Below are 16,282 nucleotides of genomic sequence, written 5' to 3' on the forward strand. Positions count from 1 at the left end.
AACACATACCTACACCTTTGCCCTCAGCATAAGATGAGACGAAGCGATTATGGATTTTACCATTGACTTGTTGCTGTCTCAGTGGAGAGCCAGTAATAAGTGCCACCAGAGTGGAAACCAGCCCCATCAAGCGACAGTGACGGAGGCCGGCGCCTGCATCACACTGGAGTTACAACAGTGGCCTCTTGTTACATGTCGACCGACTACCGCCTCGTCATGATGGTCAGACTGTTTGGCCTTCAGTTTATTAGGAATGGAGACACCATAGTTTAGGTGTTCATTTGTTATGCATGAGCAGTAAGGACTTAGTGGGTGTTTACAGAGTTGTTCTTTGCAGTATTTCTTTGTCATTTCATTTTGGCTTACTCGCTTTTGGGTCATGTTTTTCTACCATTACCACATTGTCTTCTGTCTGTCATTGGATCACTGAATTTTGTGATGAATGCACCCGCCACTATTCCCTGCTGCAGGTGACGCGAAGTGGGCATCATGTTTCCGGTAGCACCGTGTTGCGGCATCGCCCATAAGGTCTATTTCATTTCATTTTCCTGTTGCTGTCTTAAAACACTGCGTAACAGGAAAATGACAAACACTGAAGCCCCACCAGCTTGAAGTGCGTCAGTTTTTCCTGCCACAATGATTCTTGCCGAGTGGACATCACAGAACGTCTCGCCAACGTGCCATGCCCGATGAAGCTGTCGACCCAGGCCAAATTCAAGGAGCGCAAATGTTAAGCTTGCCAAAGCCTTAAGAACATTGTAAGTCTCAAGCCGCTTGGGCCCCATCAGCTTGGTGCATGTTATTGGTGCAATGCTACGCATTATGTAAATGCCAATCTGCCAAATTTTTTAGGGACTTCGGCTTGTAGGTTTTGTTAGTGAGTTGTACCGTGCATCAGGTGCACATTCATTGAAGAATACCAGGCGGTCAAAATTAATCCGGAGTCCCCTACTACAGCGCGCTTCATAATCATGTCTTGGTTCTGGCACATAAATCCCCACAACTTAATTAAAACCATAATTCAGACTCAGCAACCTTCACTCTGACTCAGACTCAATGAGACCAGACTCTGCTGGGTTCACTCGGGCTTATACTCACCAGAAATCACGCCCAGGCTGCCTCAACCAGTGTCATGAGCACCTGGACTCACACTCACTCGTAATCACTCAGAGTCACAGATTCACTCATACTTGCAGGAATCATGCGCTCAGACTCGCCCAAATCTTACAGAAAGAAGGCTCAGACACAAAGGTTTGTAACTTGACCTGATTCAGAATAAGTTGCTTACTCAAGAAATATACAGAGACAACTCAGAGCTCGATTCAGTCAGATATCCATGTACTGGCATCAAAATCTGCGGTTTATACAGGGATGTTTTTCTCTTAAAATCGTAGAAAGGTAATTTTGTGCTTTCTACTGCTCTGGTCTTACTGAAGTTTTGCAGAAAGATGCATATTATTGTCTGAATCATTCGATGGAACATTTGTCACCAAAATACACGGCTAATCTTTAATGTAAGAAATACAAAGTTGCCTTTGTTTATGGGGAAGCTACCTACTGCTAAGGCAATAAACTTGTATTGCTGCCTGTCAGCAGCTGCAAAAAGCATTAATTTTGAGTGGGTTGCCACCTTTGTCCGATGAGCCGGCAACAAGCAGCAACCCTTCTGGAATGGCTGCTTTCTATAGCTGCCAACACATCTATATATTGCCAATAAAATACTCTTTTTGTCATTCTTTTCCATATCCAAGAAAACCGTAATTGTAACTGACTACTGGCATGAAGTATGTAAATTACATTCCTGCTCAGTAAACAACCCACCTGGGTGGAGCCCCTGACATGCCGTGCAGCCCTGTCCAGGTGGGCACTCCCGACATAGCCGACAGGCAGCGTCTGCGGGACTCTTGTAGCCGCCGGATAGCCTGTTGCGCAACCCGCTCCGCTTCACCCTCCACCAGGGCGTAGTCGGGGGCTGCAGAGTCCATGATCACATCGTGCCGCATGGCCGAGTGCACGCCTGCAAGGTTGGTCACAATGTGCTCAACTGATGTTCAAAGATTCTGACTGTGTCTTTATATTGCATTTAACATTGACATGTACATTCAGTGCATTTCTGTGTGTTGTGCAGTTACAGTTTGATTGAGCTTTATTTTGCTCACCGCAGTGGATTCAGTGAAGAGAGACGAGGACGACAAGCAAGACGTCTTGCTTGATCGGAGCTGTCCTGCTGGTTGGCTGGCTATTGCTTGTCGTGTTACTATGGTGACAAAACCCTCTCAACTTCAGTTTTGTCATGGTATTAACATGACAGGCCACAGCTGGCCACCCAGCAAAACAGCTCCGACTGGACAGAATGTTTTCGTCGTCCTCGTCTTTCTTCACTGAATCCTCCATGGCTCCACAATATAAAGCTCAATCAAACTGTAACTGTACAACACATGGAAATGCACTGAATGTACATGTCAATATCATGCAGTGATACAAAAACCAGCCAATTGAAAGATGCATGCCTCACCAAGTTAGTTGCCAAACACAGTAGGCAGAATCGTCACTTACAGCGCATACATAGACGAGGGACAAAAGGGGCGACGAAGACAGCGCTTGCCTTCGTCGTCCTTTTTTTGTCCCTCGTCTATGTATGCGCTGTAAGTGATGATTGATACCATGGAACACCAACTAGCCCATACCCAAACCTTGCTACAGTAGGTAGAAGCAACAGTCATCTATTACTGGCCATACTTGCTACATGCTGGAAAGGGAAGTGGTATTGACACATTTAATTAAAAGCCTCCCTGTAGCAAACTCCTGGCACGTGGATGTGCCCCTCAGGGTAAGGTTCATCATCAGCATCATCATCATCATCAGCCAGGTTATGCCTACTGCAGGGCAAAGGCCTCTCCTATACTTCTCCAATTACCCCGGTCATGTGCTAATTGTGGCGATGTTGTCCCTGCAAACTTCTTAATCTCACCCGCCCACCTAACTTTCTGCCGCCCCCTGCTACACTTCCCTTCCCTTGGAATCTAGTCCGTAACCCTTAATGACCATCAGTTATCTTTCCTCCTCATTACATGTCTAGCCCATGCCCATTTCAAGGTTCAAGTGAGATCAAACTCTCTTGTAATGTATGGGGCGTCCATAGCCACTTCTGTTATGACACGACCAGAAGTGTGCTGTGAGAAACCAGTGTGCTCTGTGTGCAAAATTCAAATCCGTAGTGCAAAACCTTCTGCTTTTATAAACTGAAATAAATAAATGAAAGAAACAATTCAAATACATTATTGCGATAAATCAGACTGAGTCTACACCATCATCTATGCTTGGATGTTTCAAATCAGTGTCGCTAATCGTCCGCTCATTCAGTTCGTACGCATGTACGTCTATTTTTTATAAATATACTTTGAAGTTATACGAAAAAACACACAAGAAGGAAAAAGCACAAAAGGAACACCTTCACTGTGCCTCCTGCATGAGACAGAAAATCAGTTGCCAAGCTTTCATGTAAAGCACACTAACTGCGAAGCACTAAGCTGTGTGTCTTCTCAAAATACAATCTATGAATCGCACAGTGGCATCCAACAAGCTGAAAAATCAGCCTGTAAATGTGAAAGACCGGCTAGACAGCAAGGATTACCCCAGTGTTGTCTACAGGATACCGTGACTGCAGCTGCAGTTACATCGGTGAAACCGGCAAGTTTACAATAAGAATAAAGGAGCATAAATGGGACGTCTCCAATAACAGAAAAGCTTCAAATGCCCCTGCCGAACACATCGATAATCACAATCACCGCATGGATTGGGAAAATGCTGGCATAACAGAAAAAAAAAAAGGAATAGATGACACAACTTTTAATGAAATTATGCAAAAAAGAAGTGAGGCGTGCAGAAAGGACACAAGAGTAGAGAAGTGGACAACACGAACGCCAACTATCAACTGAAGGGAGCACTGAGGCGAAAAAAGAAAGAAGACACAAAACTCATCTGCGGAAGCTCAGGCATGGTAACACCATGTGTCAGTCGGGTACACGTGCCGGTCTACGTGAGAGATAACTGTTAAGGCACTTAATCTCTTCCTTATGTAAAGTAATCGAAGGCTGACTCACGCATACACTTCCACCATTATAGATATGCCATGCCTCTACCATAAGACGCGTATCTTCATTCTTATGCCTGTACAATATCGCGCATTCATCTAATTCTGGCGTGACGTTACAATCTCGGCAATGTAGCGAAATATTAGAAGGCGATACACCGGTTAACGACCTTTTATGTTCCATTAACCTCTGATTGATACACCGTCCCATTTGCCCTACGTAGAACTGGCCACAGCTAAGGGGAATATTATAAACCACACCCATACGCTGGTGCCACTGGTACTGTATTAATCTCTATAGAACTCCTCAGCCACTTGAACTATCTCATCCATATTAGTAATGATATTGCCGGCTTTGTCTCTTAACGCACACATCTGATTCTTGCCAATTCCTAGTTTCTTCTTCACTGTTTTTAGGCTTCCTCCGTTCCTGAAAGCATGTTCAATTCTATCCATATTATACTTCCTTATGTCAGCAGTCTTACGCTTGTTGATTAACTTTCAAAGTTCTGCCAGTTCTATTCTAGCTGTAGGGTTAGAGGCTTTCATACAGTGGGGTTTTTTGATCAGATCTTTCATCTCCAGCGATAGCTTATAGGTATCCTGTCTAACGGAGTTACCATCGACTTCTATTGCACAAGCACACTCATTAATGATGCCTGTAAGATTGTTGTTCATATCTTCAACACTAAGGTCCTCTTCCTGAGTTAAGGCCAAATACCTGCTCTGTAGCTTGATCTGGAGTTCCTCTATTTTCCCTCTTACCGCTAACTCATTTATCGGCTTCTTACGTACCAGTTTCTTCCGTTCCCTCTCAAGTCTAGGCTGATTCGAGTTCTTACCATCCTATGGTCACTGCAGCGCACCTTGCTGAGCACGTCCACATCTTGTATGATGCCATGTTTAGCACAGAGTATAAAGTTAATTTCATTTCTAGTCTCGCCATTCGGGCTCCTCCACGTCCACATTTGGCTATCCCGTTTGCAGAAGAAGGTATTAATTATCCGCATATTCTGTTCAGCAAACTTTACTAATAACACTCCCTTGCTATTCCTAGAGCCTATGCCATATTCCCTCACTGACTCGTCTCCAGACTGCTTCTTGCCTACCCTGGTATTGAAGTCGCCCATCAGTGTAGTGTATTTTGTTTTGACATTACCCATCGCAGATTCTACGTCTTCATAGACGCTTTCGACTTCCTGGTCATCATGACTGAATGTAGGGGCGTAGACCTGTACGACCTTCATTTTGTACCTGTTATTAGGTTTCACAACAAGACCTGCCACCCTCTCGTTAACACTATAGAATTCCTGTATGTTACCAGCTATATTCTTATTAGTCAGGAAACCGACTCCTAGTTCTCGTCTCTCCGCTAAGCCCCGGTAGCACAGGACGTGCCAACTATTCGGCACTGTATTTGCTTTTTTGTCCTCCTAACCTCACTGAGCCCTATTATATCCGATTTACTGCCCTCTAATTCCTCCAATAGCACTGCTAGACTCGCCTCACTAGATAACATTCTAGCGTTAAACGTTGCCAGGTTCAGATTCCAACGACGGCCTATCCGGATCCAGGAATTCTTAGCACCCTCTGCTGCGTCACAGGTCTGACCGCCGCCGTGGTCAGTTGATTCACAGCTGCTGGGGACTGAGGGCCAGGGTTTGATTATTGTATTCATATGGGAGGTTGTGGCCAAGTACTGCACCAGGGTGGCCAATCGTGCTCTGGTGAGGGAGCGCGTTACCGGTTCTGGTCACCGGGATTAGGCCGCACTGCAGGCCATGTTTATGCAATTTTATCAATAAGCGGGTTTTCTTTTTTTTTTTTTTAGTTCGGTGGAAAATTGCACAGCACCGAGATTTGAACCACGGTCCTTTTGCACTCGAGGCGGATGCTCTACCTCTACGCCACCGTTGCACTAATTGCAATTGGATGGCTACTTCAATACAAGGCGACACGAAACTACGAAAAGCTTCCAGTTCTTCAACCGCTCCCAGAAGGAAGGTGAGCCTGTCTGCGAAATTATTATGGAAATACGACGCACTGCTGACAATTGCAATTTTGGGATAATGCTGAACCGAATGCTTTGGCACCGTATTGTATGTGGGGTCTGGTGAAGCGCGTTACAGAAGCACTTGCTGACCATGGAAAATTTATTGCTGGAAGTGGAAACCATAGTGCTGGCCGCCGGAATGGCAGAAAAAGGTGCAGAGAAAATAAGTTCAGAACTAACAGCTGTTCTTAAGGTTGATGTATGACATGTGACTTCAAACAAGGCGATGCCAGATTGCAGCTGGTGGGGTAGCAGAAAGCATAGCAGCAATGCTTGTGGTGGGTCAAGGGTGAGGTGCTACCGTTGTGGTAAGCGAGGTCATCTTGTTAAGAAGTGCTTGAGTGACACCCATGGTCAAAAGGCCCGGTCAAATAGGCATGCACCTCACGGCATACGCTGTTGAACCCTTGTGGTAACAGGCAATGCCAATAAAAAAATCTTTGATGATGCTACGCATGTTTGGACACTAAGCTTGGCACGTATTGCTCAATTAGAACTGCCTATGAGACGCACCTTCACCTGGGCTAGTGTAGACATAGCAATCTATGTAGATATGGGCTCTCCAGTGTGTGTCGTATCACAACATATTTTCGAGCGACATCGACAATAATGGCCTGGAAGGTTCATCAACAACAATGTTGATGAGGAACGACAACAATGGAAGAATGTTCTCGGCCACTGCTGTGATGACCTCGCAGGAGAAGCCAGCTGAAAGCAGCCTGTTAATTTGATTATGGAAACAGTCCTGCATTGCATGCGGGCATGATTTTGTAAAAGCAGATTCCAGGCACGAACTTCATCACAGCAGTGGCTGAGAACCTTCTTAAGAAAGCAAAAAAAGAAAAATGTGGTAGCAGCACTGGGTGCTTGCTCAGAAAGAAATCCACAGTTGTTCCATATATGCACAATGTTACCCACAACATTAAAAAAATTGAAAAAAGGCAGGGTGTCCCTGTAGTTTTTTCTTCCTCAAATAAGCTCGCTGGGTTATGCCCGAGGATAAGAGGAGAAGGAACCCGTAGAAGCGGCTGCGAAATAAAGCATGTCTAAACTTTCATGAAATGTGCCACGGGCGTGGTATATAAAATCCTGCTAAAATGTGGACGAGTATATGTGGGCCAAACAGGGCGCTGCGTGAATGAACGCGCAGGGGAGCATGCATTGACAATTAGGAAAAGAGAAGGAGCACACTTGCCCGCTCATTGCATTGCATGTAAAGGATATAGACCACTGTTAAACAAAATTAACAGTCTAGGCAAAAACAAAAATAAAATAGCCCGTGAGCTTAGAAGCTTTTCATATCAAGGAAAAGGGCGATGACTACGTAAGTGATACTTTTGTTGCCTTATTTCACGCTGAACACAATTTCCTGCGCAGCTCATATATCAGACAGGCTTGATTTGCCCTCTCCTTCTCGTTTCCCCCTTCCTTTCTTCTGTCACATGTGCACACTACCTATATATGCAGATTAAACACAAGTAAACCCAGTTGATAGCTTGCGCTCCTTTAGTCTACCTGGTTTTTTCCTGTGTTCATTCTTAGGCACAACTGGTCCTAAAACATAATGATGATGGTGATGATACTTCACTTACTCCAAACAGTTTTATAGACAGATCCACGGAATCGTAATGGGGGCCTCTGTTTCCCTCACTGCCCCCAACCTGTTCATGGAGGTCACTGAACAGCGGAACAACCATCTTCAGTCTCGCACCAAAGATTTTCATCCGCTATGTAGAGGACTGCTTTTGCATTTCGCGAAGGCATGACACCTTTTCAACTCAGGATTCACAAGATAATACAACTGCAACAACAACCTTCTCTTCCTCAATGTTCTCGTGTGACAAACTGGAACTGGACTCTCACTTTCTGTCCACAGGAAGGCAACTCATACAGGCCAGTAACTAAATTTTAGTTCGTGCAACCTGGCTTGTCAAAAACAGCCCTTGTCGCATCCCTCTTGACATGGGCCAGATGCATCTACTCAAATTGCAATTAAATGAATAAGAAATTTAAGAAAATTCATCACGAATTATCTCTAAACGGGCACCATAAGAAGTTGCAATTGTCAGCACATTGCTAAAAATATGGTTGCCTTCCATCACTTGAGTGCCAAGGAGTTCTTTGTGCTACTAATGATACAAGAACCAGGGAAGCCTTCTTCATTAAGAACCGTGACATGTGCATGACCTGGCCACTCGTGGGCACACAATAAATTGTGAGCGGCAGCGATGGTAGCCACGTTTACCCTGATACGTTAGAAGTGTACCCTATTCATATGCCGACGCTTGTAACACAGCTAAGATATTCGCCTGCCCTTAGCGGAAACGTGACGTATTAGGATAGTAGTGAAGACAAATGCCAGACAAGTTTTCGCAGCATACCCACCATGTGTTTCTATGTCACTGGCAGCTAAGTGCGCCATATCTCTGTTTCTGTCCTCTCAAAGTAGACATGGCTACGTTATTGCCGCAAATTTGCCGATATTACACATATTATTCATTACTGATACGGAAGAAAGTGTTTCAACGCATGTAATGTACTCACGAGAAGAAAAAAGAAATCGCATTCGGCACGTTCGGCTTACTCTGCCGGCCACCATTTTTGTTTTGGTGTCCCGCACTGTCACAGCCTGCCTGTTTGTTGACCTGTTGTCATCTCGCAGCAAATGTGGGATGAAAAAAAAGAATGTTTTTATATTTGCATAAAATTTAACCCACGTGCTCGCACCCCTGAATTTGCATCAATTTTTTGGCAAATAAGTGTGCTCATTATGTGAATAAACATGGTATTAGGAATCCTACCCCATATAACTTCCAATCTTGGAGTTCTCTATAGCAGAGGATGTGGCTGTTCGTCAGCACTGTATAAGCCTCACCAGTTCTAACCTCACTAAGGGCAATGATATGTCACACAATTGATAGTTCCTCAAAGAGTCCTACTCAGTTAGCCTCACTCGATAGAGTTAAGGTGTCAAAAGTTGCAAAGGTCAGTTTCCATTGAGCAAGCTCAATATAGATCCTAATTTCCTAGACTGGATTCGATGCTTTCTGACTAACTGCTTACAGTACGTTCACGCTTATGATTATTACTCTTTTACTTTTCGTGTTACTTCAGGCATACCACAAGGATCGGTTTAGGCCCATTACTATTTCTTATTTATGTTAATGACTTACCTGTCGGTATTAACTCTAGCATTAAACACTTTGCTGATGATTGTGTGCTTTATCGTGTAATTAATAACTAACAGGACATTTCTATTTTGCAATCCGACATTGACGCTATTTCAACTGGCACAATGAGTGGCTTATGAAGCTACTTACTTCAAAATGTAAGTTCATGAGAGTAATGCATCACAATAAAGTTAATTACAACATTGCTTATAGTCTCAATAACTCAAATTTAACCCCCATTACTAGTTACTGCTATCTTGGCATGCCTGTAACTCACAACCTCTCATGGAATATACATGTTGAACATGTAATTAATAATGCTAATCGTATGCTTGGATTTCTACTCTGAAATATTTCCTCCATTCCCTTTGATTTAAAGATTAAATTGTACACAAGTCTAGTTAGATCAAAATTAGAATATGCTTGCTCTATTTGTGACCCATCTAGCTCCGCGTTAATCATGGCCCTTGAATCTGTTCAGAACCGCGCTGCCCGATATGCGCTCTATAATTACTCTCGCTACACCAGCGTTTCTTAAATGAAAGCTAATTTAGGTCTACTGACACTTCAGTCATGCCGCAAGTGCTTCTGCTTAAACTTGTATCAAAAAGTTTTTTACGCTAACACAACACTTAAAAACGAACTTTCCCTCCATTCAGATTAGGTGTCCTCATGAATCGATCATAAACTCAAGGTTAAAATTCCTTTATATCGCACTAACACTTGCCATGCCTCTTTTTTTGTGACAAACAAGCAGTGACTGGAACTACCTTCCCGCCTCCGTCGCTGCAAGTGAAAGACCTGCTGCCTTTAAAGTTGAGGTTAACAATTTATTGTTAGAGCACTCCTCCGTGTAATACTCTCGGGTTCTGAGAGTATCAAAATAAATAAATAAACTACAGGGTCTGTGGTGTTAGACTGTCATGGACACTGGCAGGTACAGGTGACTTCTGCTGCTGGTGCATGGGTCGAGATGTCGGCGATTTCCTACCAGGACTCCCACAGGCACGACATATGAGCGTGGTCTCTGGGCTGGACTGAGTGCAGTGGCCCTTGCCTTGTATCTTGAACCCATACTTCCTCCCATTGTACAAGGGTGTGAAAATCATGAGCAGCGTGGCATCTATTGACATATTGTGCCTGAGAATGCCTATGCACAGGGCCCCTGTTTTTGAAGTTTGCAACCTGCAGCCAGTTTGGAGCTAGCTTTGCTGTGGAAACTGGAAGACTAGTTCGAAGTGAGCAACCCATAAGAAGTTGAGCAGGCCCACAGGGCGCATACAATGAACCAGAAAAGCAGCGAGACAACTCTCACTTTCGCCACCTTGCATGACGAGGGCACAAGAGCCTCTGATTGGCTGTCTGAGCAAGCGCTGTGGGCGGGCCAGGATAATTTTTGCAGACGGTGTCGGTGGCACCAAGGTAGCACGGTCACGTAGGAAGAGCAGTTGGATGGAGCCGCGCTGCCGGGTTTTCCCGCAACCGCGAGGGAAAGCGAACTTCCGGGGGCACTTTCCGCCACTTGACGTTCGATATATCGGGAGTCGCTACTAGTTTTGTTCGATGTAAGCATAATTTTTGCTATATATACTCATTGTAACTATACCGTGTCCAGAAGTTGTTCGATATATAGAATATTTCGATGTAAACATATTCGATATAGTTGGGTTCGACTGTACGTGTTTGTCATGACTCGTCCCGACCAGACGGGCTTCTGTCGAACTCTCGATTACAACCTTATAAACCAGTCGAACTTGCCGCACTTGTAATGTGCATAGCTTTTGTGCACATAAATATCGCATTTACTCGCATTGATTGCACTCGCGTAATAATCGCACCCCTGAATTTTGTCATCAAAATTCATTTTCTTTCCCGTGCAATGATCGCACCCCGAACTTTTCGCAGCAATATGTCGCATGCCAAGTCTAGCTAATGATAATCGCGCTTACCATCTGTCGAATGACACGTGGACGACTCTTGAAGAGATACCAAGCGGTCTGCACGCATAAAACATTCTTAAGCAGATGCTCCATTTCATTCCTTTAATCACTTTCCGCACTCCCATGAAAAAAGAAACTTCAACCAAACTTACCTTGCCTTTATTATTTGTAGGCTTCATAATGGTTTTGGTGAAGAACAACAACAAAAAAACGACTAACTGCAAACTACAAACTAAATCTACTAACTGTTGACGATCCTTTCCAGGTGAAATCTTCAGACGATGTAATAAGGTTTTTAAAAGACAACTCTAGCACTGAATTTGTAGCATGCTCTGTAGACGTTCAAGATTTACATTATTCGATCCCCTAAGATGAGATTTTCGACTGCGTGGAAGAATGTATAGATGCACACGGTGCTGGTGCTTTTCAGAATGCCTGCGGGGTTTCAACCGGTGGGTTCCTGGAACTCCTTTCTGTATAATTGAAGTCCACTCATGTTTTGTGGGAGCGAATGTGTACGTCCAGAAACGCAGCATCTACATAGGGTCATGTATTGTGCCAGCACTTAGCGATTTGTATCTTGCCCAGAAAGATAGATTACATCAGAATGCCCTAACCTGAACAAGCGTCTGGAGAGTCTTTCGTTATGTTGACGATTACTTATGTGATGGCTCTGGCGCGAATTCAGAGGACGCAGTTTTGGAGGCAGTAACATGCTTTAGCCAAGCGCTTCAGCCGCTTGTTGTTACCCACGAGGTCCCCACGCAAGGGTCTTTGAGATTCCTTGATCTCTGACTTGAGCTCTCCAGGGGGAAGGTCTGCTGGGCCTATAAACTCAGAGGCGACAAGGCGCCACTGCCATTCCAATCAGCACATTCAAAACTGGTGAAGAGAGAAATTGCAAACCTTTGTCTAAAAAATGCCCTTAAAAAACTGTGCATCCACGTGAAGGAACAAAATTTTCTTTGGCAGGTTGACCGCCTTACTAGGGCTGGTTACCCGTCGCACCTTCTTGTGTCTGTTGCAGAAAAAAATGAGCAAGAACCTAAAACTCGAGCGTGTCCGTGGCGAACAAGGTGGCGAGAAGCCAAAAATGAAAAAAAAAAAAAAGCGAAGGACCGTGGCCCTGCTATATGTGCACAACTTATCTCACCGCTTGAACAAGATTGGGCGCAAAGCTGGAGTTAATGTAGTGCTTACTGCCCCGAAAAAACTAAAGAGCCTCTGCCGACGTGTCAATGCTGAAGAGCTGATAAAGCAGCAACGGTGCATGATAAATTACCAGAATCGTTCTGTGGAGTGCACAGAAGCCGTGGTGTATTCAATACCTTGGAAATGTGGAAAAAAGTATATAGGGCAAACTTCAATATGCACAAACGAAAGACTAAAGGAACATAAACTTGGCGTCGAACAGGCTAACAGGAATCTAGGTATCCATCTCAGGGATTGCCCCTCTAAAGCTTGCACCGCAGAATTCAGATGCTGTGAAGTGCTGAAGAAACACAATTACCAGCTGGTTCGAGAGATAATTGAGGCAGCCGAGATTAACAGACTTCATGATCAATGCGTTAGCACGCCGTCTTTGTTAATGACAAAAAAAAAAAAAAAAGAGCTTCAGCTTTTTTCATTCATTCATTCAGAATTTATTTAAGACAACGAAAAGGTTGTCCAGGGTGACGTGGCAAAAGGCATACTTTGCCTACAACCACTGTCTTAAGTGCAAAAACAGAAAGTATTGCTGGGACTACACTGATTCTAATAAAGCTCAGTTGATAGTCCAGTCGTTGTGGTGTGAACCTCTCCTCCTGTCCTTTGTGTTTTTTGACTGGTTTTTCTTTCAAGTATGTACCAACTGGCCCAGATTTCAACCCTTCTAAAAAGTGTGTGTTTCACATGATGTGCGATCCCGTGACTGCGACACGTATGGGCGATGGTATAAGAAGCCGTGTTTCTTGTAGTGTTCCTAGTTAAAGGACACAATAGACGGAAAGTATTGCTATGGAACTGGCGTCCATTTTGTCTACCACTTTATTCTAACTTCCTTCTTCTCTTCTCCTGAACCCAGGTTCCTGCGCTTTTTCATCTTCTATTCGAAGGCTCATCCCGCTTCACCCTTCCAGGTTTCTTTTTGCTAACCCCTCCTGGGGTAATACTTGAAAACGTTTCCAATCGAAGCACATTCAACTGAGCCACATCCACCAATGTACCACACAGTCTTCAATATTCCTTTCCGAGTGGCTGTCTTTGTCACAGAGTAAGGACCATAAAATTTGGCACTGGATTCTCTTATTCCTTTCCTAACTAGAATGAGGTCAGTGACTTGAATGTCTGGGATATCTGAGCAATGTCTCTCGTCAAAATTTTGTTTCCTTCGTTTACGGTACCTCTCCTCCTGCGATTTCTGTTTCCTCTCCTCGACGATCATGAGATTTTCTAACAGCCCCAGTTCACGGTCCGCCTGAAGAATAGGGGTCTCTCCTGATGAAGTGAACTGCAGGCTGCATCCCAAGCCACTGGTGTAGGAGTGATTGTGATGTCTTACAGCTGCTTCTAAAGAGCATTTCCATCCACCAGGGAAACTATCGTACATAGTGATGTGTTGTTTCACATCTCGTATAGCGCGCTCTGCAAGCCCATTCGCCGCGGGATGGTATGGCGCACAGAATTGTATTGATATATTGTGGCCTCGAGCCCGTATTGCTAGTTTTTCACTCTTGAACGCTGGACCGTTGTCACGTACAATCGTCCTGGTTGTCCTAAACATATCCCGTTCGAGAAGGGCGATGACACTATTCGCATCTTCTTTTCCTGCCCGTGCCGCGACCATCCTGGTGCATTCATCTATGGCCAGAAGAAAAGCTTGCGTTTTTCGGACTCTTTCTCGTTTCTTATTTAGCTCGGCGAAATCCAGGTGTATAACGTCAAAAGGCACGTTCGAGTGGCAAGGTATTATCATGGTGTCCGTAGGCTGCTTATATTTCACTGTGTTGACTTGACAAATGTGGCATGAACGAACGTATCGATTGATGTCTTCTTTCATGTGAGGCCACGTAAGTCTCTTGACTAGCTTGTTGTAGGTGCGCCAAAATCCGTCGTGTCCTCCAGATTCTGGGCTATCGTGGTACAAATAAAGCACTCTGGAAACCAGCATTGGCGGGACTTGATAGCAACCTTCCATAAAAATCATTTGTTCAGTGCCTTCCCACAATTTAATTTCATTGATTTCTTCCGATTGTTCATTGTCGGCCTGTATCATCAGTCTAGACAATGCATCTGCATCAGTCAAAAGGGGTCCAGGTCTGTGGGAGATGGTGAAATCGAACTACTGCAAGTAGTTCACCAATCTGGCGATACGTCCCTTAGGTTGGGTCATGTTCAAGAGATGAGTGAGGGCCTGGTGATCGGTGAACAAAGTAAACTTCGCACCTTCTAGGTACGTACGAAAGTACTGAATTGCTTTAAGGACTGCAAAAGCTTCCTTTTCAGTAGTGGTGTAGTTGACTTCAGGTGGCTTGAGGGTGTAGCTGTAGTAACCTACTACGTGTCGCTTTTCTCGGCCGGATGCTTCTGGACATTTCTGGTACAAGACTGCACCTGTCCCATAGTGTGAGGCGTCGGTATTCAGTTCAAAGGGTAAAGTGAAATCTGGTATGCGTAGAATAGGGTAAGCAGAGATTCTGTGCACCAGATCACGGTAGACTCTCTCACATTCCTCATCCCACTCAAATGGAACTTCTTTCTGCGTTAGGCACGTGAGGCATCTAGTTTTTATGGCAAAGTCTTTTATGAAGGGTCTGAAATGTCCTGCTAATCCCAAAAACACACGCAATGAGTGGACGTCATATGGTTTTACCAGTTGGGATATCCTCTCGGCGGACTCTTGTTTCGTGCTTTTGGTGGTCCCATCAAATACTCTTCCAAGAAACACAACATTTCTTTGAAAGAACGCACTTTCTTAAAATTAACCTTTAGGTGTGCCAAGCTCAAGGCATTTAATACCTGGGACAGGTGTTCCTGGTGCTCCGCCTCTGTTTTGGAGAAGACGATAATATCGTCTGTGAACACGTTAGAAAAGACACCTAGGAAAGGCTTCAGGACTTCGTTCATAATCTTCTGGAACCATGCTGGCGAGTTTTTCCAGCCGAAAGGAAGCCGGTTAGTCTCCTACAGGTCGAAGGGCGTGATAAAAGCAGCGTACATTTTTGTTTCTTCGGTTAGCGGGATCTGCCAGAAACCTTTGCACAAGTCAATACGTGAAAAACTTCGGCAACCACCTGTCTCATCTATAATCGTGTCTATCTTCGGCATGGGAAATGGTATAAGTTCTGTCTGTCGATTGAGAACCCTGTAATCTGTGCACAGTCTGAAAGTTCCATCTTCTTTCGGCGCAATAGTTATGGGAGGGGCGAAGGGTGACACCGAAGGCCGGATTATATTGGCGTCTAGCATCTTTTGCAATTCCTTCGTCAACGATATCTTGCGCTCTCTTGACATGTTATAAGGTGATTTTCAGATGACGGTCTTGTCAGTTAGTTTGAAAGGCACCTTGTGTGACGTCATCGCTTGTGGATAGCTTCCTATGCATACCAGTTCCGGATAAGTCGTTGCAATATCCTCCGCGCACTTGACAACTCGCAGGTTATCTTTTCTATCCGGCTGTGTCTCTTGCCTTGATAGTCCTTCCACTAAAACCGCATCGTCCCAGTATACGTTGATCTTTAGTTTCTTTATATCTGGTCTGGATAGCAGAAAGTCATACGTCACCCCCTCTATTTCATGACCTTGGAACTCGATGTTTACTGAGGCCCATTGATTATGCATTGTCACTTTTCCATCGTAGCCTTGCACCCGTAGTACTCTTCCACTATGCAGGTGACTTGCATCTACCAGCTTGGCATTTATTATAGACACAGAAGCACCGCTGTCAACCAAAGCCATCATATGTCTGTTTCCCACTTTGACAGGAATGTGAAGTAGGCTAGAGCAAGTTAAATAAACAGTCTCAGTTGTGGTCATCGGGTCGGAC

General features: G+C 44.5%; 1 protein-coding gene across 3 annotated transcripts in view; it reads right to left on the bottom strand.

Annotated features, from left to right (window-relative positions):
* The window catches only part of LOC126526682 (DNA excision repair protein ERCC-6-like), a 332,661-nt gene that overhangs the window by 29,851 nt on the left and 286,528 nt on the right, over nt 1-16,282 (bottom strand). For all 3 annotated transcript variants that reach the window (XM_055068344.2, XM_055068345.2, XM_050174540.3), the window contains one exon: nt 1,822-2,017. In XM_055068344.2, the coding sequence (XP_054924319.2) occupies nt 1,822-2,017 (196 nt within the window). The remainder of the gene's footprint in view (nt 1-1,821; nt 2,018-16,282) is intronic.

This window comes from Dermacentor andersoni, chromosome 8 (genome assembly GCF_023375885.2).
Source record: "Dermacentor andersoni chromosome 8, qqDerAnde1_hic_scaffold, whole genome shotgun sequence".
NCBI classification, from domain to species: Eukaryota; Metazoa; Arthropoda; class Arachnida; order Ixodida; family Ixodidae; genus Dermacentor; species Dermacentor andersoni.